This window comes from Gambusia affinis, linkage group LG01 (genome assembly GCF_019740435.1).
Source record: "Gambusia affinis linkage group LG01, SWU_Gaff_1.0, whole genome shotgun sequence".
In the NCBI taxonomy this organism is placed as follows: Eukaryota; Metazoa; Chordata; class Actinopteri; order Cyprinodontiformes; family Poeciliidae; genus Gambusia; species Gambusia affinis.
The window spans coordinates 34,480,131-34,505,087 of NC_057868.1; the positions used below are offsets into that span (position 1 = coordinate 34,480,131).

At 40.6% G+C, this 24,957-nt stretch overlaps 2 protein-coding genes across 4 annotated transcripts in view; one reads left to right on the plus strand and one right to left on the minus strand.

The window, feature by feature from the left end:
- The window catches only part of scube3 (signal peptide, CUB domain, EGF-like 3), a 107,837-nt gene extending 90,269 nt beyond the window's left edge, over positions 1-17,568 (plus strand). For both annotated transcript variants that reach the window (XM_044129239.1, XM_044129247.1), the window contains 13 exons: positions 6,191-6,313; positions 7,607-7,723; positions 7,817-7,912; positions 8,047-8,163; positions 9,178-9,339; positions 9,448-9,651; positions 9,738-9,899; positions 9,987-10,154; positions 11,374-11,535; positions 11,648-11,845; positions 11,931-12,083; positions 13,299-13,378; positions 14,555-17,568. In XM_044129239.1, the coding sequence (XP_043985174.1) occupies positions 6,191-6,313; positions 7,607-7,723; positions 7,817-7,912; positions 8,047-8,163; positions 9,178-9,339; positions 9,448-9,651; positions 9,738-9,899; positions 9,987-10,154; positions 11,374-11,535; positions 11,648-11,845; positions 11,931-12,083; positions 13,299-13,378; positions 14,555-14,707 (1,895 nt within the window). In that variant the 3' untranslated portion in view covers positions 14,708-17,568. The remainder of the gene's footprint in view (positions 1-6,190; positions 6,314-7,606; positions 7,724-7,816; positions 7,913-8,046; positions 8,164-9,177; positions 9,340-9,447; positions 9,652-9,737; positions 9,900-9,986; positions 10,155-11,373; positions 11,536-11,647; positions 11,846-11,930; positions 12,084-13,298; positions 13,379-14,554) is intronic.
- A 2-nt stretch (positions 17,569-17,570) lies between these two features.
- Positions 17,571-24,957, minus strand: LOC122838540 (complement receptor type 1-like). Of its 2 annotated transcripts, none has more exons than XM_044129265.1 (11): positions 24,804-24,957; positions 24,496-24,687; positions 23,270-23,369; positions 23,116-23,189; positions 21,900-22,106; positions 19,680-19,874; positions 19,073-19,169; positions 18,914-18,987; positions 18,650-18,826; positions 18,370-18,555; positions 17,571-17,755 (listed from the first exon to the last, which is right to left on the minus strand). In XM_044129265.1, exons 1-11 carry the CDS (start codon positions 24,856-24,858, stop codon positions 17,739-17,741), a joined length of 1,374 nt encoding a protein of 457 aa, XP_043985200.1. In that variant the 5' UTR covers positions 24,859-24,957; the 3' UTR covers positions 17,571-17,738. The 2 variants fall into 2 exon arrangements, with proteins under 2 accessions (XP_043985200.1, XP_043985193.1); XM_044129258.1 differs by having other exon boundaries at positions 21,900-22,118.

The following is a 24,957-nucleotide window of genomic DNA, read 5'->3' on the forward strand; positions in this document are numbered from 1 at the left end:
AAACAACCTTTTTCTAATCCTTTCATGTCTAATAGAGAAAAACAAAAAACGATTCGCACAGGGTATTAAGTATTTTTATAAGCTTTATACATAACTTCACATTACATTTTACCCAACCTTTTTGAAAACACTCGTATGATTGAAACACTTGCCATCCACTGTCGATGCATTTTAACTATTTTTGATGGTATCTCTCATTTTCCATCACATCAGGGTTGCATTTACAGCTTGCAGTTAAGTTGTGTTTTATGAATACCTCAATCTTATGAAATCAACACATTTTCCTTAACTTTCCTTCCTAATACTTTTTTAATGCACTGGTTTACAACCAAATGAATGTAAGTCTTCAAAACAATCTTCAGTCCTGACAGTGTCGTCCCATGCCTTTATGTCAGCATATGCAAATAGGAAAACCTTCTTTACACCAGAGTAATACTGCAGTCTGAAATTAACATTCAGTTAAGAGAATAGATGATCCTTTGTAGAGTTTGCCGAGATTATCTGGGGTTCACTAAGAATGATTACCCAGGATGGTGGGCGGCTGTTCCCTAACTGTTTTGCTTATGCAGAAAATTTGTAGAGATTCTTTGGATTCTTTTTGTTGTGGCATCAGAAATCTGGGTAGTTGTGAGTTCTTGGAGGAACATTTTTTACACCAGTGACAGTTTAGTCATGACATGTAGCCAGTGGTTATCAGATACTCTGAAGCAGAACTGGTCATGCCACCCTCATGTCCGAGTTATATCCTTGTCAATCTTACAAAGGGTTGGCAACGCTCCAAGCAATTTGTGTCATGAAATGGTGTTGTGGTGGTGGTGAGGCAAACGCAGCAGACCCAGATGATGTGAGATGAGGAGTTTAATGGAACCGAAAAAACACAAAACACAGTCCACAGACCTGGCAGCACTGCTGAGTGGAAGGCTGAAGCTCACTACAGGTAGCAACAGGCGATACGAGGACTCGACATACACTTACGTACACAGACTGAACTCAGACGTAGCAAGACGTAGACGCAGACAAGGATCCGACGAACACAGACACACACAGGTGACGCTAAATACACAAGAGGGTAATCAGGGAACGAGACACACCTGGGGCTAATCAAGGGGAGACAGGACAACACGGAGACTCAGACACACAGGAAACTTCAAAAATAAACACAGGAAAACACAGAACACGACAGTACCCCCCCCTTAACGGGCGGCTCCCAGACGCCCAAAAACGGGAAACCCAACGAGGGTGGGCGGAGGGGAGCTGGATGGGGGGTCCAGAGTCCATAAACAACAAAAAACCAACCCAACCGGGTGGGCGGAGGCACAGGGAGGCCAAGAGTCCAAAACAAAAAGAAACTAACCCAACGGAGTGGGCGGAGGCACAGGAAGGCAGGAACACAGAGGCGGTCCGGCGGCCGTCCGCGGCGCAGGAGGCGGGAACCACGGAGGCGGTCCGGCGGCCGTCCGCGGCACAGGAGGCGGGAACCACGGAGGCGGTCCGGCGTCCCATGGCGCAGAGGCGGGAACCACGGAGGCTGTCCGGCGGCCGTCGCGAGGAGTCTCTAGGCCGCACGGGGCGCGACGAGGAGCACAAGGAGTCTCTGGGGCCGCGAGGCGTGACGAGGAGCACAAGGAGTCTCTGGGGCCGCAGGCGGCGTGAGGAGCACAAGGAGTCTCTGGGGCCGCCGCAGGCGGCGACAGGAGCACAAGGAGTCTCTGGGGCCGCCGCAGGCGGCGACAGGAGCACAAGGAGTCTCTGGGGCCTGCACGGCGGCGTGAGCAGCACTGGGTGTCTCTGGGGTAGCACTAGGTGTCTGGGGGGAAGCACTAGGAGTCTCGGGGGAAGCACTCGGAGTCTCGGGGGAAGCACTAGGAGTCTCGGGGGAAGCACTAGGAGTCTCGGGGGAAGCACTAGGAGTCTCGGGGGAAGCACTAGGAGTCTCGGGGGAAGCACTAGGAGTCTCGGGGGAAGCACTAGGAGTCTCGGGGGAAGCACGAGGAGTGTCGGGAAGCACTAGGGGGAAGCACTAGGAGTCTCGGGGGAAGCACTAGGAGTCTCGGGGGAAGCACTAGGAGTCTCGGGGGAAGCACTAGGAGTCTCGGTGCGCCGGGCTGAGCGGGCGGCAGGAACGGAGTGCGCGCTGCTGGAGCGGGCGCCAGGAACGGAGCCTGGTGCGCCGCTGGCTGGAGCGGCGGCAGGAACGGCTCGGTGCGCCCGGCTGGAGCGGCGGCAGGAACGGGCTCGCGCGCTGCGGCTGGCAGCGGCAGGAACGGGCGGGTGCGCCGCTGGGCGGCAGGAACGGGAGCCGGCAGCCGCTGGAGCGGCGGCAGGAACGGGCTCGGGTGGCGGAAGTGTTGCTTGCGGCTCCGGCTGCGGAGGGTCTGCTGGCGGCTCCGGCCGCGGAAGCGCTGCTGGCGGCTCCGGCTGCGGAGGGTCTGCTGCTGGCTCTTCAGACGACGGAACGGGGGTGGTGGATCGGGAGGACAGAGTCTTGGGTCTGGGAGGCAGCGGTTCTCCAGCCATGACAGCATACGCTGCCTCACGCTCCCACTCTGCCTCCCTCTGCAATGCCACCAGCTCAGGAAGCGGAAAACGTGGAACCCAGAAGTCCAGCAGCAGACCCAAACGGATGGCGAATCCAAGCCGTCTTGTAGCAGCGTACGGCTTGGACATGGCAGCCTCATACTCGCGTATGGTCTCCGTTAATTCTTTTATTTCCTCTGGGTCCATGATGGTAATTGCGTGCCTCACCGTTCAGCTTGGGTCGGATCCTTCTGTCATGAAATGGTGTTGTGGTGGTGGTGAGGCAAACGCAGCAGACCCAGATGATGTGAGATGAGGAGTTTAATGAGAAAAACCAAACAGAAAACAGTCCACAGACCTGGCAGCACTGCTGAGTGGAAGGCTGAAGCTCACTACAGGTAGCAACAGGCGATACGAGGACTCGACATACACTTACGTACACAGACTGAACTCAGACGTAGCAAGACGTAGACGCAGACAAGGATCCGACGAACACAGACACACACAGGTGACGCTAAATACACAAGAGGGTAATCAGGGAACGAGACACACCTGGGGCTAATCAAGGGGAGACAGGACAACACGGAGACTCAGACACACAGGAAACTTCAAAAATAAACACAGGAAAACACAGAACACGACAATTTGATGCAAAGATCTCGCCACCTCATCTAAAATACAATCTGCTTCCCAGGTTACGGTACATTTAAAGACAAAAACACAGAGCCTCATTCACACACTGAGTTTTAGCACATTTTATCCCTTGCAAACTTTTGCATGTTGCAGAACTTGTCACATAATACAGTCTGATGACTTAACATCCTAAGTATTGACAGGAAACCCGGATGACAGAAAATCCATAAAGTAAATGGCATCTAGCTCTACATCTGTGAGTTGAAAACTGCCTGCCAGGGAGCTACAAACCGAATTGAAACGGTTTGTAGCTCTTTTATCTCACCTGGCTATTACCCTTCACAGGACAATTTATTGTCTTAGAAAGCTGACATCACTAATACATCACATTGTTAAAACTTGATGTCCTCATATGTATTCACCAAGTATGTTAAATATACATTCCTTTGCACTGATTTCTTCTAATTATTTTGTTTCACTGAACAGTTTTACTAATAGATTGTTGTATTTATTGAATTCATTTAAATCACCCCAAAAATTGTCCATTCAGATAAAAAAAAAGAAAGAAGACAGAAATACTTCAAAAACATAGAGGTCATGTTGTTTAAAGTTTAGATTTTCAAGAGTTTGCCTTGCGATGAGAAAAAGTTTTCTCTGCGTTCGCACACAACGCTGGATCCATGTTTTCAAGTTTATTAGGTTCAAGAGATCCGTTCCTCAGACGTGAAGCTGTATTAGCTGTCAGCTCCGGGAATAAATGCCCTTGAATTGGATTTGCGAGGCTTTTTCTCACCTGACGGACGGCAATCGGGGCCCGCTGGGCTGCTGAGAGGAGTAAAAATGGTCTCAAGTAAATGGCTCTCCATACTATTGTTGAGTGAGCAGTTGATGAATGATTTCCCCTCGCTTTTCAGCACTGCTGTCACAACTGTTAGATAACCCCTGAGATTTATGGTGCTCCCAGTTATACTTCTCCCATTCTTCTGCACAACTAAGGTTATGTTATTTCCTTTGTAAGTTGTGAGCTGGAATACGGCTGTACAGGAGAGCGGCGATCTGTGTTTGACAGTAGCTGCCTTTAACGAAGCCAATTAGGTCAGTGGCCTTCTGTCAACAAGTTTCCCTTTGCACAATAGTTCAAGCTCAGACAGATTGAACACATTTTTAAGCTTCGCCTCACATTCTTAACTGAATTTAAGTCTGAATTTTGACTTTTATAATTATCCTTTGATCTAAATCCTCCAATTGCTGTATATAATCTGTAATCCAATAGATTTTCCGCCAGTATTGCCTTGTTCAATCATTGCTTTCTGAAGAAAAGCATCCCCACAGCATGGCGCTGCCACCAGCAGCTTGCAGTGGATAGTGTGTGTCAAAGTTGATGTGCAGTGTTCGTTTCCTGACACACATTCAGCTTTGAATGTTGTCCAAAATGCTCAGCTTAGCTCTTATCTGATTTGAACAGCTTCTTGCACATGTTTGTTGTGACTCCTATAAGGCTTGTGGCAAACTTTTAATGGGGATTCTTATGGAGGCTTTCTGCTCCCCAGCCCTTTGTAGGGGACTTACCAAGAGCACAACTAATAGCTGTCCTGTGGACAGACTCCCACCTGATATCTCTGGCTCCTTTCAGAGTTACGATTAACCTCATGGCTTCTTCTCTGATTAACGCTCTCTTTGCCCCTGCCTGTCAGCTTAGGTGGATAACCGTCTCTTGTTTTGTTTGCAGTTTTTCTGTACGCTTACCAGTTTTTAAATGATGGATTAAACAGTGCTCAGTAAGACCAACAAAAGATTTGAGTGCTGGTAATCCTGCTTAAAACCTTTCCATATTATAATCCCTGTCCTGTCGAGTGTGTTCCTTGGTCTTTATTATGGTAATTGTTCATTAATGTTTTTCCCAGTATAAAACTTTTACAGTATTTATACTGAGATGAAGTCACACGTGGTTGTAACGTAACAGTTTGTGATTTGCAAAGCACTGTTAATAAGAAAAGTGCTTAGGTTTTGATTAGGATGTTTGGTTTTTAAAAACACATTTTAAGTTCTTGAGGTTTTTAATAAAAACACACAGGAAAACCTATTGAAATTTAAATTCAGTGACATTCTGATGAACTCACCTACTCCTATTTCTGACGCTTGGGTGTCTGAATGTCATTATATCTTTCTTTTTAATTCGGGGATTTTTCTTCCCTTGGCTTGTCTCAGCACTGATGAACATGCACAGAGATCTGGCGAAATGTTAGAAGGCAGCATTTGAGGATAAAAGAAGTCTGGCAGATGAGCTCCTGTTCCATCAGATATCCATTAAAGGTCTTTGTCCTTTAAATTGAGTGCTTTGATGCGAAGGATGAACAGCACATCCCTCACAACGTTTTCAAGCAGCTCTGCCTGTTGATGAAGTCATCATCTTCTTCAGAGAGTGAAGCAGCAACGCAGGCTGTTTTTATCTTGTCACAGTAAATAATTAAACGAGACAAGAAAGAGCTTTTCATATCAGCAAGCCAGATCATCAATCACGGCTATTATCTACATCTGTTTCCTCCTTATGTGTGCGCCACTTGTCCGCGGCCCGCTTAAAGAGCTCGGCTTAACCCTGTGAGCCAATTCTCTGTCTGAATGCAGCCAGACTCCATCTGGATCCCGGGTGCTTTTTGCGGTTTTAGCTCAGCATGTGTTTGAAAAGGTGATTATAATTTACTGCTTACCACACGTCTTCCTCCCCAAAGAGCCCGAAAACTTCTGACCATGAAATTGAATGTGGGTGACATCAAAACAAGAATTCACTTCTGTTTACAGGCAAACACATTAATCTTCCATGCATCCAAAACCAACAAGGAGAACTGAAGCAATCATAGAAAAGCTCTTTACAACTGGAGAAAGCCTTACTTTCTACAAGATCTACTGCTCTCATGATATTATTTCCTAATACTTCCTTTATCATTATTTTAACTCTGCTCTTTTAAAATCAGTTGTGCCTATTAGGTCAAATCTGTCATGCTTGTTCATAAAACGTTTCTGTCACTGCGTCTTTTCACAGATATTGATGAGTGCAGTATCAATCGTGGAGGCTGTAAATACGGCTGCATCAACACTCTGGGGAGCTATGAGTGTACCTGTCCGTCTGGATACAAGCTTCACTGGAACAAGAAGGATTGCATTGGTATGTGACAACAGTGCCCCCTAGTGGCTTCTTTAGGAGTGGGTGTGTGGCTACTGTTTTACCTAAAATTGCTCAATCCCAACAAAATAGCCAAGCTACTGGTTTGAAAAGTTTGACACAACTGATATTATGAGTGGTTTCTCCAAACTGAATGCAGAGAGACACTTTTAATGTCTATTGTTATTTCTAAGTTACTCAACTTTTGCTGTTGACACCTGCTTTAAATGTGATCCATCGGCAGATATGACCTTCAGCAGCGTTCCTGAAATCTATTGTTCCATAACTCAGGGTTCAATATCTGAAATTGAAATGTATTCCTCTGTGCTTTTTCAAACACCATCTACATCTTACATTTTTGAAAGAGTTTAAGTCAGGAAGCTCTGATGGCCACTCTGTTTTCTAGGATGTTTCATGCAACCACACATTTGCTTTTTCTTCCTCATACTTCAGGTTTCCAGTGTCACATGAAGCAGCCTCAGAGCATCACTGAGCCAACACCATGCTTCACTGTAGGCAGGGTGTTGTTTTTTAAGCATTCACTTCCTTCCATTGAGTTTGACTTATTGCTGCACATAGCAGCAGCCTTTTGACTAATGCAAGCTGAGCCTTCAGTGCATGCTACTGCCAAGTCTTTCTGCAGGTCATTGAAAGGTTTTTGACCACCTGCTTCTTCTGGAATCTGGTGGCACTGATGGCTTCCTCTTTCTGCCACCAGGTGGTGCACCCACTGCTCATATAACAGTGAAATTTGTCAACTACGCTAACTGAATATGTAGAAAAATCCAGGGCCTTTGCCATTTTTTGTATCTGTTCCTTGTTTGTGTTTGTGAAAGACAATAATCCATTTTCTGTTGTTTTTTTTTTCTTTTGCACAATTCTCTTGACTTTTTATCTTTCTAACATCCAATGAAATGCTACCTTCCGCAGTTCAGGCGTTTGAAGTGTTTTATCTCAATGATGTAACTAAGGAAGCCTGTGATTTGCTCTATCTTCGTCTCTGAGTGTGGAGTGATTTACGAGTGCCTGTTCTTATGAAGTATTCACTTCTGGGCACTGAATTTGCAAATATTCACTAAATGTATGATCTCGTCTTGAATTTGAATGCAATCCTTGTATTATGAGTTCTTTTGGCTAATTAAGTGATTGTTGTGTAATTTGTTTATTGCAATTGCCTCAATAATTGTGCATTTTGCTGATAATCTGATATCTTGTGGGTGTCAGATAATTGTAGCTGCAACTGCAGCAGCTGTTGTGCAGTTTTGGACATTTACCTGTTAGCTTTCTCTCTTATAGAACTGGTGAAATGTCCTCCTGGACTTGTGGCACCGAAGGCTACCTTGACGTGCAGCAGGACGGGCAAAAAGGAGAGCTGTTCTCTTACCTGTGCTTCCAAAGCCTACTATCTGGCAGGTATACATATCACACCGAGTCAGGGTACAAACACAAAACAGCAAACTGGAGACATTTGATCAACAGTTTTTGCTCTGGCACACTCTCTTTCAGGGACAAATAACAGCTACTCAGTCAGCTGCGGCATCCCGATTTTCACGGGCAAGCCCCCTGCAAGGATCAATTCCAGCATCATTCAAGGCTGCGTAGGTTTGTTGTCTGTTGGTTTTTATTTAAAATCAAACCCACATCATGAACTATAGCAACACAGGTTTCCGTCTGATTGCTGGTAGCAGCATGATGCTTCAGTGTCCTTCCACCCACCAGGCTGTGTTTGTCTGTAGAGACTTTGGCGTCTCCAGTGAAACAGAAGGCTTCTTTCAAGATTAAAAATGCCAAATGTCACCTGCATCCAAAGCTGACAGGCAAGACCGAGGAAAGGGGACGGACACTGGGACCAGGTCAGTCTTCATTAATGTCTGTTGTTCTTCGCTGATGGTTCAAGATTAAAATTTTACCAAGCCGAGTGACACAAGAGTCTCAGTTGGATGCTAAAATACTGATCATATCTGTAGCATCTTAAATCATATATGGCTTAAAATTAAAGTGCGGTAAAATAACTTATTGTGCATCAGTATTACATTTAGTTTGTCTTGTGATTATGTTCACAATTATAACAGTTTTTTGTTCCTAAAGGAGTTTCTGAAGAGCCTGATGCTTTGTACATGTAATCGGTTCTTCTTGAAAAATGAATGTCTCAACCATTTCATTTAAAAAATTAAATGTACACAAAAATTGGTTTAAGAAAAGTGTTGATCCACGCGCACCAGATGTACAGGTTGGACGACTTTTAAATGTCGATTTGGAATCATGTCGAAGCAAGTATGTGGATTAATTGGTGCATTATTTGTCGCAGATTGTAAGGCGCTGGACCCTAAATCTCCATTTTCCCATGTACACATTCAAACACAACAACAGAGGATTTTCAAATCCCCTTTGGTCAGAGTTTTTAGCTAGATGAAAGGCCAAAGTGCATTAAATGGTTTTAGTTTTCCAAGATATCTGTGTGTGTATGGACTGGTCCTTAGAGGACTGCTCCAGTATGAGGTTGTCTCAGTTAAGTTGAGGTAATTATGCAAAACGTACAGCAAGATGTATTCTTGAGAAAAAAATATATGTTGACCAGTGTTTCAGTGTTACTGGAGGAATCTGCATAGCAGGTCACCCGACGAGGGAAGAACAGGAACTGCAGCAGCCAATATCATCTCTCTTTCACAGTGAATATCATTTATAAAAGATGGAAAACCTAGATTGTTTAGAAAAAAAAAGAAATGTATTAGATTCCAGATAGAAGATGCTTTGCCTCTAGTCCTTTTGTGATAAAGTTGTTAAAAGTGTCAGAATTAACTGATTGAACTTAAACTTAAATGGTGTGCAGCGCTTCCTTGTGGTTTTCAATAACGTTGTCTTTGCAGGAGGGGGGCAGCCTTGCAGCAACTGCCAGGTAACATTTGTTAACCTTACATGTGACTCCTCCAAGAAAGCTAAAGGGCGACATGCTCGCAATCCCTCTAACAAAGGAGTAACACGCATCACTTTGGAGCTGGAAGCTGAAGTCAAACCTGGAGACACGACAGGTAAGTCATCTCACCACCACTCTATGTCGATCCTGTTGTCCAGACAACACGGTTCATCATTACTCTGAGTCACAAAACGTTTTTTAATCGAAGTTTTTCACTGATCAGGAAGCTGCAACCTCAGCTGTTTGCGGCAGCGCATGGAGAAGCAGGTGAAAACGTATATCAAGGCTCTGAAGAAGTCCATCAACCAAGAGCGCTTTCTGATCCGGGTTGCTGGTTTGGAGTATGAAGTGGCCCAAAAGCTTCCTCAGGTTGCACCCATTCAGGACCACTGTGCCCCAGGCTGGGAGCGGGTCAATGGCAGATGTGGTAAGGCTGAACTAGCAAACTCAGTTAATTTTTTTTAATGCTGACTCATCTCTCACCTGTGCTACTTTTTGATGTTTTTTTCCCAGTTATGTGCCTACCAGGGTCCTACTACCATGGGGGACAGGAGCGCTGTGTCCAGTGTCCACCTGGGACTTTCCAGGAGAAAGAGGGCCAGCTGGCCTGTGACCTTTGCCCTGGCAGCGATGGACATGGGGCTGTTGGAGCACGAACCATCTCCTCTTGTGCAGGTGAAATAACTGAGCATCCATCTCGTTTCATGCAGCTCATGGAAATGTTCTAATAACCATGTTCTGTGATCCTTAAATCAAATGCAGGCCAGTGTCCAACTGGTTACTTCTCCAGCGATGGCTTCAAGCCCTGCCAGCCGTGTCCTCAGGGCACCTACCAGCCAGATCTGGGAAGGACACTTTGTTTCCCCTGCGGTGGAGGCCTGAGCACGAAGCGGGAAGGTGCCAGCTCCTTTCATGACTGTGAAGTCAAAGGTCAGATTTGTTTTGAAAAATATCTCAAATATTTGATTTCACTGAATCACTGCTTCAGTGAAACATTAATTACATCCCTCCTAGCCTGCCATTCCCTGAGATGAGCTTCGTAAACTAGTGGTACAGTAGTTTGCAGAAGTACTTGTGAAAGAGTTACATTAAGTGCACTGTGTACAGCCGCAAACTGATAACGTGACATTTTTCTCGAGATTTCATGAAACAAAGTAGTTCGTAATGGTGAAGCGAAAGTAAAAGAATACACACAATTCCAACAGTTGAAATTGTTAAAAATATAGCATGCATTCATGTAGCCTTCTGAAGATAAAATAAATGTTGGAGAAGATGCTGTAATCTTTTTAAGTGTAGGATTTCTGGCCTAAATCTGAAAGATGATGTGTGGATGACATCACTGCAGATGCTTCCTCCGGTAACACTTTGTTTGACGGGGTGTGAATAAGACTGACATGACACTGTCATAAACATGATATAACACCTGTCATGACCATGAGTAAGTCTTCATGAATATTTATTACAGTTGTCACAAAGTGTAATTCAGTAAATCATGATGTCAGTTTTTAATACAAAGTTGACATTATTCAAAATGTCTTTGTTATGACAACTTGACATTAACCAAGAATCATCATATGTCATAAATATGTCACAATAGTAGTCATAATGTCAATAAGTGTTATTACACTGTCAAATGTTTTATCAAAACAGTAATTAATATTTCCTCCTACCTGAAATAAAGCGAAAAAGTAGGACCAACAATAAAGAGTTCATTAAGCTTTATTAAGCTGTTAATTACATGTCATTACAGTGTCATTAATATTAACTCTTATCTCAAGTGAAACAAGTAGCAACAGTTATGAAAACATCATTAAGTGTCATTACAGTGTCAAATGCTATATTAACAAAGTCATTAATAAACACCTGGAAAACTGAGAATCCCCAGACATGTTTTGTTTGAGACAATATATCACTTTCTTAAACAACTTCCATATTTGCACTTCAAGCTTAGAAAGTTACACATAGTGATTAATTGTGATCAATCTGATAAATTTTTTAATCGATTGAAAGCACTAATATTTACATTATTTACGTTGCAACTCAATTTTCAAACGGTAATGCAAGAAAATAGAAACAATTTCTGTGCATAAATGAAGTTAATTAAACTCATTTGATCAGAATGAATGTTTTTCTTAACTCCACCCTGCAGTCCAGTGTTTTGCAGGTCATTACTACAACACCACCGTCCACCGCTGTATTCGCTGCCCAGTGGGGACCTATCAGACAGAGTTCAGGCAGAATTACTGCATCACCTGTCCGGGAAACACCACCACTGACTTTGATGGGGCCACAAGCATCTCGCAATGCAAAAGTGAATTGGAACATTAACACCGAAAATCTTCATATGTTTTTTTTTTTTATTATTGTTATTAATATTATTTACAAGAGCTACAGTCTAACCTGGCCTGCTTTTGTCTGTCTAGACAGGCAATGTGGTGGTGAGATGGGCGAGCTAATGGGTTATATTGAGTCACCTAACTATCCTGGTAACTACCCTGCTAACGTGGAGTGCATTTGGAATATCAACCCACCAAGCAAGCGCAAGATCCTGATCGTGGTGCCGGAGATCTTCCTGCCCTCAGAGGATGAGTGCGGCGATGTTCTGGTCATGAGGAAGAACTGTGAGTTTTCTCTCTCTCTCTGGGTTCATTAGAGTTAATAGAGGGCATAAATAATATGAGGAAGGATTATTTGTGCTTGTGCAAGGGTCAGCGACATCCATCACCACCTACGAGACCTGTCAGACATACGAGCGGCCCATCGCCTTCACAGCTCGCTCCAGACGTCTGTGGATAAACTTCAAGTCTAATGAGAGCAACAACGCCAGAGGTTTCCAGATTCCTTATGTTACCTATGATGGTATGTAGCGTCCTAGTTCACCTTAGTAGACAGTTACTTCTGCAAAACATCACATACAGTTAAATCCAAAATCATCCTTAGCCCTTGGAAAATTAGGGCTTAAAGTAATTTTTTGTTTGGTCAACATGTCTTTTTTCTGACTGGAAGTAACAATAATAATAATAGTAACACAGTGAGAGTCCAGACTGGATCTAATAGTGAATCTGTGGAGAGAGTTAAAGATTAGGGTGATGGCAAGGAGGCTTTCTGACTTCAAAGATTATGAGCTCATTGCCAACGATAAATTGTCAACATACCAGAGTAAATATGTTCAAAGTCAGCTAAAGCTTATCATAACGGCTTCATTGCAGTAATGCCAATAATGACTTTTCCACTGATTGAGAAGGATTTAAATAGATATTGCCAACTTTTTAAAATATCACTAAGAAACATATTTTACATGTTATAATTTTTCAGATATACCGGTCTCATTTCCTGTCAGAAACAAACTTCTCAGTTGGTTTCAGTAATTTTAAGTCTAATCTGCCAGATGTATGAATAATTTAAACTGAGTTAACTCAGTCCTCCTCTATCTCAACCAGAGATTGTGTTTTATATTGTTAGAAAATGGAAAAATACAATTTGCAAGTTTGCACAGAATAATTAACTTTTTTCTTTACGTTCTCCAGCTTTTGAGTTTTTGTCTTGCTTTTATGGGCAGTGAAGTATTAAAATAGCATCAACTCAGCTACTTTACTTATTAAATGTTTTAAATTACTTTAACTCTCGCATCTCGGCTGAAAGAGATTCAGATTCCAGCATTGGCTTCTGCAGATGATCAGTCCCACTGCACAGCTCACAGGATCCAGGGCATAAAGACAAATCCAAAAATCCTTTGGTTAATTCTGAAGTGGCACAAATAATTTTTTTTATACTCGCAGTGTTGTGATTGGTTAACATCTTATATGTACATATTGATTTCTAAAATGGAGATGTTAACCTGTGGAAATATACAGCAGTGAAACCAAATACAGTGTTAATCCATGACATACTTTTTATGATTCAGTGTAGTTTTTATCACAATAAATGATCTGAAACGTCCCAGCAGACAATGGTAACATGAGTTAAAAGGAGCCTCTGCCTTGAGGGGAACTGCCTCTGGATTATATTATTTAAACAGCTAAATGCATTATGGGTTGCATTGATGATCTATTGTGTTGCTTGTTTTGTTTTCAGAGGACTATGAGCAGCTTGTAGAAGATATTGTGCGAGATGGAAGACTCTACGCCTCGGAAAACCATCAAGAAATCCTGAAGGTCTGTGCCATTTTTTACGAGTTAGTCATTTGTTTGTACGTGATGCAGTCAGATTAAGGATGATTCAGTTGAGCTGTGAGTTTTTATTAGCAGGGTTTTAATCCCAAACAAATCTGCTGTCTGTGAACATGAGCTAAGTTGAATAATACGGAAAATTTTTGTTAGCATTGTCATACTAGTTGTGTAATTTGTCTAAAGTGTCTTTTGGGAGGAGTCACACTCCCTTGATTTTATTTTATTTTTTTCACTTTTGTTTACATTGCTACCGCAAACATTATTGTATTTTATTAACGTTTTATGTCTTAGACATACTCATAGTAGAGTGGAAAGAAAATGATGAATTATTTTCAATTTTTAAAAAATACAAATCTGAAAATCCGTGTTTTGTAGAAAATACCTTTCATCGGTAACCATAGTAACCATAGAGACACACCTCATACATTTCATACATTCAGATTGTATGTGTCTCTACCAGCACACCTAGAGAGTGAAATTTGAAGCCATTCTTCTCTGCAAAATGGCTCAGCCAGTTTGGATGAAAAGTGTACGCGAGTCTTTACTGCAAATTCTCAACTGGATTTATTCGTGGCCTTTGACTGGGCCATTAAAACACATGATTGTGCTTTGATGTGAATTATAGAGCTGCAGCCCTGGCTGTATCTCTGCAGGTCTTCTTCAAGCCTTGTCCTGTATGTAGCTTTGTTCATCTTTATGTAAACTCTTGAGGAGCTTTGCTGCTCCTGCTAAAGAAAGGCATATGATTCCCACAGCATCATGTTGCCACCACCATGCTTCACCATGTAGATGGTGTGGACAGAGTGAGGTAACATGTTAGGTTTCCACCACGCATAAACTGCACTTAAGAGGATCACATTTACTAAATTAGTAATTTGCAGTGAATTTTATTCAGGGTATTCAGAGTAAAGGGGGGTTGGAAGTACACACATTCTACACTTTTCAGCTGTGTTTTTGTAAAAATGATTTTCATGTTCCTGCCACTTCACAAAACAAAGTCCTGTGCTTGTAATGTGACAAAATTTGAAAAATACTCAGAGTATCAACACTTTTCTAAAGAACTGGTCAATTTTGAGGGAGTTTTTAATTGATTAATGCAGAAATTATGTTTGACACCTGATTGTTTTTTTGTTGTTGTTGTTGTTTGTTTGTTTTCTGCAGGATAAAAAACTGATTAAGACTCTTTTTGATGTGCTGGCCAACCCAAACCACTACTTTAAGTACACCACTCGGGAGTCCAATGAGATGCTTCCACGCTCCTTCATCCGTCTCATAAGCAGCAAAGTGTCAGCGTTCCTGCGGCCATACAAGTAAAAGCCTGCAGCTGCAGAGAGGTACCGGATTGCAACACCCACCCCACTGGCCCACGCCTTCTCCCTGCTCCTCTCCCGACATTCCCTGCCTCTTTTTAGGCCACAACTCTTCCAGGACGTCTTAACACAAACCCTACGAGACACTTCACTCAACAGACCTGAGAAATGCCCGACATGTCGTAACCCCGTTTGCTCTTTAGGTTTATTCTGTCTGTCTCCAGGTCTGTATTCCTGCGCTCTAGCATTTAGTGGGAATGTTGAGTATGTGAGTGGTTTCTGTTGTGTTGTGCAATGGAACCACGTATAAGAAAAGAAAAAAAAAAAGGCTTCTTTCAGACAGTAGGAGTGTTGTTTTGTGTGTGCGGTTTGAGCCTGATAGAGCTTGTTATTGTGTTTGCTCCAGTTCCTACTATTAAGTGTGACTGTTTGTGTTGTGTAAAAGTGTTGTGTAACTCTGGTGCCATCGTTGGTGTCTGAGCGCCGTCCTCGAGGAGGAGCGGTCGCTTAAATCCTGAGTTTTCCAGCTCCTTTGAAGCCCGGCTGTATTTTTGAGCTCTTAGAGCCTTTTTCCAACTGTTAAAACAGTTCAACCGTGTTTTGCTCCATTTGTTTAGATTGCACCCGTGTTTCCCAACCTCCGGGTTATTTCTTCTGGTCGTTTTTATTTCTTTTTTGTTCCAAACCATCTACAAAGCAAACACAGGTGTGGTTTGTCATTCCACGGAACCCAGCGGACATTCGGGAGATAAATGATTGTGAGAGATGGGATGATGTGATGTCTGGTGGAAACATGTTTCAGAGAGTGAGAGTAATGTCTCTGTGGGACATTATGTTTGCTGCTTCTTTTTAAAAAGGTCACTTTAATTCTTCAGTCTCATTGTCTTTCTCATGTACTCTTCATACTAATATTCTGTAGGGTTTAAAAAAGGGAAGCTCAGAATCCATAATAATTCTGTTTTGTTTTTTTTACAAGCATTACATTGATAATCTCTAATTACTCGTCTGTGGATTTAAGGATTATTTTGTTTTTGTTTTGGGTCTTGTAAATAGTGAGATTAATCTAGACGAGGGTTGAAATCTTTAATCCTGATTTATAGGTCCAGTACACTTCTTCCCAGATCCAGTTGCTTCTCCTCCTCTTTGGTCCCACTAGTCTCAAATCCAAAGACACTCAACACCCCCAACTGTGTCCTGTCCCAATGAAGACAGCTCTTCCAAAGACCGCTCAGACCGGGCAGCTCGAGTAGTTTCCTGCACTAGATTTGGAACCGACCGTCCCTTCTGTTTTCTTTTATTAAAGTGCAATGAAAAAAGAAAAGAAAAAATGGTTCCGCTCAGTTGCGACCCACATGGAAATTTGCAAAATGTGTTTTGGGCTGTGGTCTTGTTGAGACTATTAATCATCTATTAATACTATTATCATCAATTTGTCATAGGCAGAAATTATTTAGGCGTAAATTTAAAAAAAATTCAAAAAAGTAAAAATAGCTAAATGTAAAAGAAGTAATAATTTGGTTTGTACAGTGAAACAAATTTTAAGAGTGACTAAACAGGGTAAAATAATTTAAGTGTAGAGAAAATCTAACACTTCTGGCTTGTATTCAGCCAGAATTACTGTGTGAGGAAATATTCTCATTTGCCTTTTACATGAGATTTTACAAAAAGAAAAGGTTTGTCTGGTATTGGACTCAGGATTCCTGCACATTTTTATCTCAAAATGCCAAAACTTTTCCAGACTCATTGTTCCAAATTTTTAAATTCTTTGTTGGTCCAATCTAAAGTATAAACACAAAATTGCTGTTGCCTGAAAAAGAAAAAAGTATGGATGAATAAACATACTGAGTTGAATACCGCTGTCAAATTGATGGGGGATAAAGTCTGAAAATACACATTTTTAGACCTGACAAATATTTTCGTTCAATTCCAGATGTTTTTCCAGATTGCGTGGGAATCCTGTGTACAAAAACATCATTGTCACCTCTAAAAAAAAAAATAAATCACCTTTTGACAGATTAATTGGTGTGCTGAGTTTGGGGTAAATGTCACTCTTTTATGACCAGGCACTTCATGAGCTCCTCCCAGTGGGAAAAGTTTAGCCCAAGATGTAGGAGGCAATGCCCTTCAGTCAGTATCACTTTAAACAACCGAGGAGCAACGAACGAATGGTTAGTCAACACGTGACCCTAAAAATCCACTGACCTGGACATTCATAAAGAGAAAGAAAACTTGCCCTCCTGTATGTATGTATTTTTTCCCATTTCTGTAAATAAAATTTAGTTTGTTAGGACACTACATCCCATGGACCATACTGGATTAAACAAAGGGAATATGCCCTCACTGTCAAATCTGAGGGTATTGTTGGGTCAGACCTCTTATATCAGTTTATAATTCTTTCTATACACGATTCACTTATACATCAGACAGAATATTCTCTTATTTTGGTGAGCTCATGTGACCCACATGCACCCTCTCTTCCTACCAGAAAGAGCTTCTTTCCTGTATCCTGTTATTGTTGTTGTTGGTTTTTATTGAGGTGTTGCCTTTAAAGCAATAGTTTGCTATGATGTATTGGAGTTTGATAATGATATTTGCACTTGAAATGTTATTGCTCATGTAAAGAAATGTCTGGTTTTTGTATTGTCTTTTTAAATGAATGCAATTTGTGTTCCTTTTTTTTTTTTTTCCTTGTAGCTTGTTTGTTCATAAGATGCTCACTCACCGTTTAGTCTATAGAAATGATACATTATCAGCAGTTTGGAGAAAAAAAGATGGAAAAAAACAACTTTGTACAGATGGGAATCAAACAGGTTTACACTTGTTACTGCCCAAGACACTTATTAAAAATAAACATACTGTACTTCAGCTTCCTTTGCAAGGTATTTAATGTCTTTGTAATGGTTGTACACAGGAGCAAAAATATTAAACAGTGCATTACTAACGGTTGATTTTGACAGTAATTATGTTAAAGGTATTGATAAATGAGTGTATGGAAATTGGATTAAATATTATAAGATCAAACTTTTGGCAGCAGATTAGCCCCTCCACTGTCCTGAAATATAAAACAAAAGTGAAGGCGTTACTGAAAAATGTTCCAACACATGTTGTAGTAACGCTGCATCTCAATAAGCTAGAATATATGAAAAAGAAAATACTATATTTGTAAAGTGAAGAGACAAATGGGTAGATTGATTACACACAGAGCTATATATCAAGATGTCATCTTTGTTTTGTTACATGTGGTGTACTTCTAATTAACATCCAATATCTAGATTCTCAGATTTACTTTAATATGAATATTAAGAGGAAGATGACACGCCAAAGCCAATGATGCAAACAGGTAGAAGGCCCTTATTAAAGTCACCTGGACTTTCTTAAAACCTCAGCAGAACAACAGACTGGCCATGTTCATGCTTCTCTGTTGATGCAATAATTCATTCAGTGGGACTTAAACGTTTTCTTCACATTGGTAATCTTGGTCTAAAAATTGGGCTTATTAGCTATACTTCAAAGTTTACATAAATAAATGTATAAAACATATTAGTCTGTGTGTAATTAATCAACATCAGTTTCACTTTTTCAGATTATATTAACAAAATGTTCAGTTTAGTTATGCTGGACTATATTTAATGCATATTAGTTTCTCATACCACAGAGAGTACTTACTGGGAAGACATTTTGGAAGCGTCTGCAACCATTGGCCCTCGCTGCCACAGGTGATGTGTGTTGGTCCAGTAAAATTATAGCCATACTGGCATTTAAATGAACTGATGGTCTCCATAGGGCGATACGTTTTCTTGTGAGAGTTAATCCAGAAGGCGTTGGGAATATTTGGTGACCGACATTGTATAACTGTGAAAACAATAGAGATTTTGTAATTTTAGTTATAAGGAACGGGGCATAAGGTGCAGAAAGTTGCCTAAAACTCTGTGGCATGACTAAAGACCTTTGCATTGTGGAGGAGGTGAGCTCCATGTCCCATTCTTGGTGCACCATATCTCCCTCGATCCCACCAGGCTTCCCACTTGGCACCCATAGAGAATCACATTCCTGAATGTGTATGGCGGCTCCTGGAAATTTCTCCTCTGAGCATTCGTCTCTGTTGGCTCTTGGCACTCGACAGCTGCAGGGTGTGCAAGAGTTCTGAGATGACTCCATGTATTAGCAAATGCACAGGTACCAAATGGGCAAGCGAGTTAGCAGACCTCACCTTCACAGACAGGAGGACGACCGTCCCAGCCGTTGCTCAGGCAGTGCCTGGTGGCCCGACCTACGAGTATAAACCTGGTGAGAGATCAATCAAAAAGTCAATTCCTACAATACAATGGGAGATAAGGAAACATCATATTGCAGGGGCTGTTTGTCTCACCCCTCATCACACTCAGCTGTGGCTGTATCTCCAAACTCTACGCCTGTGTAGACGAACTGTCCGTTTGAAATGACTCCAGCGTGGCCACACAGCTTTCCTTTAGACACAGAACGATACAGTAATGTTACGGAGGGTGAATGAATGAACTTCTTCAGATTTAACCCAATACAACAACTAGAAATGTGCGTTTGTCTGATTTTACAAGTTCGATAACCTCTTTGGCTCATGACAATCTTGCTGATTGTTTTTGTTTTTTCCAGAAGACAAGGTTCAAAATTTAAGAGCTTATTTCTGTCAATCAAGTAGTAAACCAGCAACAAAATGATTCTTAAAAATGTAGAAGCTTCGGATTTATAAATCATAAGCACAAATTTGCAAACTGAAATACTTTGTAAATATTCAGTTACTTTTTTCTCCCAAACAGTTATAAATACTTTCATGAATTTCAAAAACCAGAATTATTCAAGTCTTTAGGAACATGTCAAACGTTTGAATTGTCACTCTCTCTTTCACAGCTTTACCTGATTATTTAGTACTTTAAGTATTGTGGAAGCATACATAAGACTTGGGGAAAAATGGCTTGGATGTTAAATGTAAACTTTCCTACGTTCACATTTTAGCTTCAGAGGCGTCCATTTTCCATTGTCACATGTGCGAATCCTGCTGCCACCCACTGGAGTATATCCCACATCACAGCTGTAGTAGACTTTGTCGCCAGAAGAAAACGAGGTCATAGTGATGTACTTGTCTGCAAGGTTGGCGTTGGAGCTGCTGACAATAAGTGGTGCATCACATCCACCTGCTGTGTATTTCAAAAAGAGGGGAAAAGTTTATGTCATGGGGGTGGGGGGTTAATCATCTAACGTACTGCACAAAACAAAACCTGATCTAGTCTTTACCAGTGTGACCGTTTAAAAATCAAGTGAATGAAAATACAGTGGATGGAAAAGTGATCATCTATAAAAGCAGACGTTTTGGAAGACCTTGGAAAGAATATTAAATGTTAAATTACAAAGGACAGCAGCTTCAGAAAGAACAATAAGGAGGCTTCTCAAAATAAAATGTACTGTTTTTTATTAACTTATTCTGTAACTATTTTCGTTGGCACATGAAACCAAGGAGAGATGTCAGGCAAAAACCGCACAAATACCAACTGTCTAGCATTTGGTATCCACATTATGGATTCATGATGTGGGCTTGTTCTGCTACTACAGCAGGGGTCCCAAGCATAAGTGACTTAATTTACCATATTAGCATGCATCTATTGGCAGCATTAAGTCAGATGTGCAGCAGCAGGGAGATATGCAGGACGGTGGTTCCAGAGGACCAGGTTTGGATCATTCAGGAATCATTGAGTAAACCATATACAACTCTGTATACCGAAGTATTTTAGAGTAAAATCCAAGTCAGATTTATATGAAAACAGTTGAAGGTGATGATAATGTCAAATAAAGCCAAGTTAATATCAACTGCATTTAATCCACAATTTCCTGCATTCACAAAAATCCATGTCAGGTTTTTTGTATCGCATGCAGTAAAAGTCCACCAGTTGGTCGCTCTATTCTCAAAATATTGTTTTCATACATTCAGATTGTGTAATTCACTTCCAAAGCTACCAGTGTATACCATGCTGCTACATACGTTTCTGAAAGATTGGGTCAGGAGCTCAGTGAATTCCAGCATTGTACTTTGATAAAAATCCACCCCTGCAGTAAGCCCATCCATCAAATTTCCCTTCCGCTGCATATTTCACAGACAACTGTTAGTGGTAATATGACAAAGTAGAAGCAATTGGGAGTGGCAGCAATTCATTCACAAAGTGATGGGCCTTGTAAAATCTCAGAGCTGGAGCAGCAGATGCTGAGATGTACAATGAGCAGCGCTCCCCAATTTTCTGCAGAGTCAGACCTCCAGATTAAATCCAGCACAGTGCATAGAAAGTTTCATGTTGAGGGTGTTCAGCTGCACCAAGTCTTGCGTAACAAAATACAAAATGTTGGAGGCAATAGTGTAAAATATGTCACCACTGGACTCTAAAGCAGCAGACATGTTCTAAGAACGACAAGTCATGTTTATCTGATAATCCAGCGGATAAGTATGGATTCATCACTTGCCAGAACAGGACTTTCCTGACTCCTCTGTGTCAACAGTAAGGTTGGGACAGAAGGGATTATGGTGTGGAGCTGCCTGCCAGGAATTGGGTTTGGCACCTTATTATCAGGAAAAGGAACGCCTAAAACTTCAGCATTCCGAGACATTTTGGACATCATCATCGCTCAACTTTGTGGAAACAGTCAGAGAATGAATCGCTCTTTAAGGACATAGAGGGGTAAGTTTGGTGTGGCCAGCACAAAGTCTTGACCTCAATGAAGATTAATTAAATTGAAACTGGGAATAAGGCCCTATTGACCTAACACACTTCTAGAAAAATGGTCCCATAAACACATTCCTCAACCTTATGGAAAGACTTTCCAGAAGAGTTGAAGCTAGTATAGATATAAAGGGTGGGCTGACACACTGATCTTACAATGATAAATTCAATTTGATGTACAGTGTACCTGCGTACAATAAAAAGAAATAATGACAGTGGGAAATAATGTTTTTGTACACTTGAGATTAGATTGAAGCGAATTTGGATTGTGGTAAAAACCATTTCATTTATACTATGTCTCTATAAAAACACAAGAATTTAAAAATGTACTTTCTTTTTCCCCAAGATAAACTGTGGCATTAAATCTTTCAGAAAAAAGGGGATAGATGATGGACAATTACAAAAATAAAATAAAAAAAAATATATGACTAGCTAAGAAATATCTTATGTGCTTACCAGGCCTTTTATCAGGGGACAGAAAACACTGAGGGAGTTTCGGCTGCCACTGGCCGTCGGACCCACAGGTGAGCTGCTGTGCTCCATCCAACTGGAAACCAGTGCTACAGGTGATGTTTATGGTGTCTCCAACATGGTGAACTGAAACCTCTCTGCCACTCTTCACTGAGTTGTTCACCACTGGACTGGAGCATGTGATTTCTTTCTCTGGCGAGACAACTGAACCGGTAATTAATTTCAGCAAAGAAGGAAGCATGGAAGTTTTTATTAAAGAAAATTGTGTTTTTAACATGTTAAATATATATGACGTAACAAGACCCGTCCTATGACTGATTAATGAACCATGTGGGGTGTATCTCAGCAGTTCGACATCAGGTATGTCTCTTCCAGCCATGGAAAGATGATAATCTTATTCATTTATCTTTGTAACATAACCCAACATTTATAATCGTCAACTAGAGTTTTTAAAAGGTTTTCTTCAAAGATTTCCCTTTATTTAGCTCCAAATATCTTCATCTCAACTCTAACCCTGCAAAAAACATAAATTGCTGATAATTTGCTGTCACCATGCGTCACCATGGCAATGGTGGGTTTGGGTTAATGTGTAGCTGCAATCAAGCAATTGGTGCCACTGGATTTTATTTATGGGAGTCAGAATAAGTGGGGGTGAATCCAAATGCACTTCATACTTTTCAGATTTTTATTTAAAAAAAACTAAAAAAAACTAAACCATGTATCTATTATCTTCTACTTCACAGTTATGTGTCACATTGTGCTGGTATATCACATGAGACCTTATTAAAATATATTGAAGTGAGTGGTTGTAACATGGCAAAATGGATTAATGTGAATATTTTTAAGGCATTTTGTTTTATAGGTTTGTGTTTTTAGTTTTTAATGATAACTGGTGATTTTAGATGAGAAATGAGTGTGGTGAAAATAGTGGTATTATGACCTCTTCAGTAACACACCTTAATCAGCACAAGACATATGTACGATTAAATCAGAAATGATCTCATAACTAATAAGCTCTTACAAAGATGGAAAGTATGCACTAAACAATTAGGGGATTAGATGAGCTGATGTCACTTCTTGTCATATTAAAACTTCAGTTGATCAGTGTCAGAATTCCCGCCCATACAGAGTTGCTTTACATCCTGTTGCAATTGCAGAGCGTCACTTTATAATCTTGCAGTTTAAACACACAGTCGCCTACCTTCACATGATGGGAATTCACCAGTCCATCCAGACCTCTTGCATATCATGTAGTTCCTTCCCTTCAGCATGTATCTGTAAGCATGGAGATGCAGTTCAATGGACACAATAATGTTTACATGTCTTTAAAAAAATTTGTTTCAGGCAAAGCTTACCCCTCGTTGCATTTGGCATAAACTTTCTCCCCAACATACGTTTGACCTTCATAGTGGAAGTGTCCATTGGGGAGATCTCCGGCGTTGCCACATGTTATCTCTGTCAGAAGTAGATATGAGGAACAATGAAAAGGTGAGGATGGAAATCACAAGATTGAGTTAGGCACAAATAGAAATCTAATTCATAACACCAATGAACTTACCAAAAGGGAATTGGTTGATGATGTCTAAATGAGCATTGCAGTATATTATGTTGTCTTCCACAGAGATTTGTTTTTATAATGTTGGAGTTTCCCTAAAGTATTTAGAATCCTTGAAAGTTTTGTTCAATGTTACAATGATAAAATTTAATCTATTTTATTGGGATTTTAAATCCCAACTTCACTTGCTGAAAGTAAAATAAATTTTACGGGTATCAGAGAAAAGAAGGCTAAATATAAGACATGCCACACTTCCAAATTTATCAAAAAATAATTTGTGTTCTCATTCCATTCTTAAAGAAAGGAAAATATCATACCTTGCTAAGAGCATCATGTAAACTACATGGGAAGGTAAGTATTTTTGTTTCAATCGTCTAAACATAATATGGAAGTTGGTTAGCCATACTCAACCTAAGGCTAAATATTCAGATTAAGGTTACCTTTTAAACATAATGTTTAAGCAAGTATTGCGTTTTTCAATAAGCCCATATTTATATATATATATATATATATATATATATATATATATATATATATATATATATATATATATATATATATATATATATATATATATATATATATAATTTATTTTTTTATTATTATTATTATTCTAACGTTAAACTTGTTTTCATCGGCTGTTAGCAGAGAATCATTCAAATTAATGGAAATAAATGCTTGAAAACATCAGCCTGTGTGTAGTTACTACACATAGTGTATTTCACTTCGTGAAGCAAGTTGCTGAAATGAATGAACGTTTCTATAATATTCTAATCCACTGAATAAGACAAAAAAAAAATTAATTGGCTGTTAAGAGACAAAACAAAAAAAGAACGTTTCCCCTTATGCTCAGCAGAGGGCGTGAAAGATCTTATAAAATTGGTACAAAATCTCATTTTATTTATTTTAATAAGCATTTAATCCTGTTAATTCGTTAAATAAATAAATAAATAAATAAATAAATAAATAAATAAATAAATAAATAAATAAAAAGAAAGGCAAAGCCTGATTATTTGTCTCTCTTACTTTCGCATTTTAGAGTCAGTCGGCTCCACTTTCCATTCTGACACTCCACAGATCTGCTCCCTTTGGATGGAGTGAAGTCCTCGGCGCAGCGGTAGTAAACCTTCTCCCCGCTCCTGAACGTCTGTCTAGATGTGAATTTCAGTCGGGTGTGCGGGTACTCCAGCGGAGCGGAACACTCCTGTGCCTCTTGAGCTGTTTATTTAGTCCATGAAAAATTAGAGCTATTTAATGTGAAAACACTAAAAGACAGACGGACGCACGGTAATGAGTTAAAAAAAAATGTCAATTAATCTATTATTTCTTTTTACCTGTTGCTAAAAAAGCAAACGATAAAATCACAATAGTCCCAGTGGCGGTCCTCATGGTTGTTCTCCTGTACAAGACGAGGTTATGAAAAGCAAATACCAACGGGAGGGTCAGATGGAGAGATTTATAGAAGAAGGCTGGCACAGCCCTGCTGAG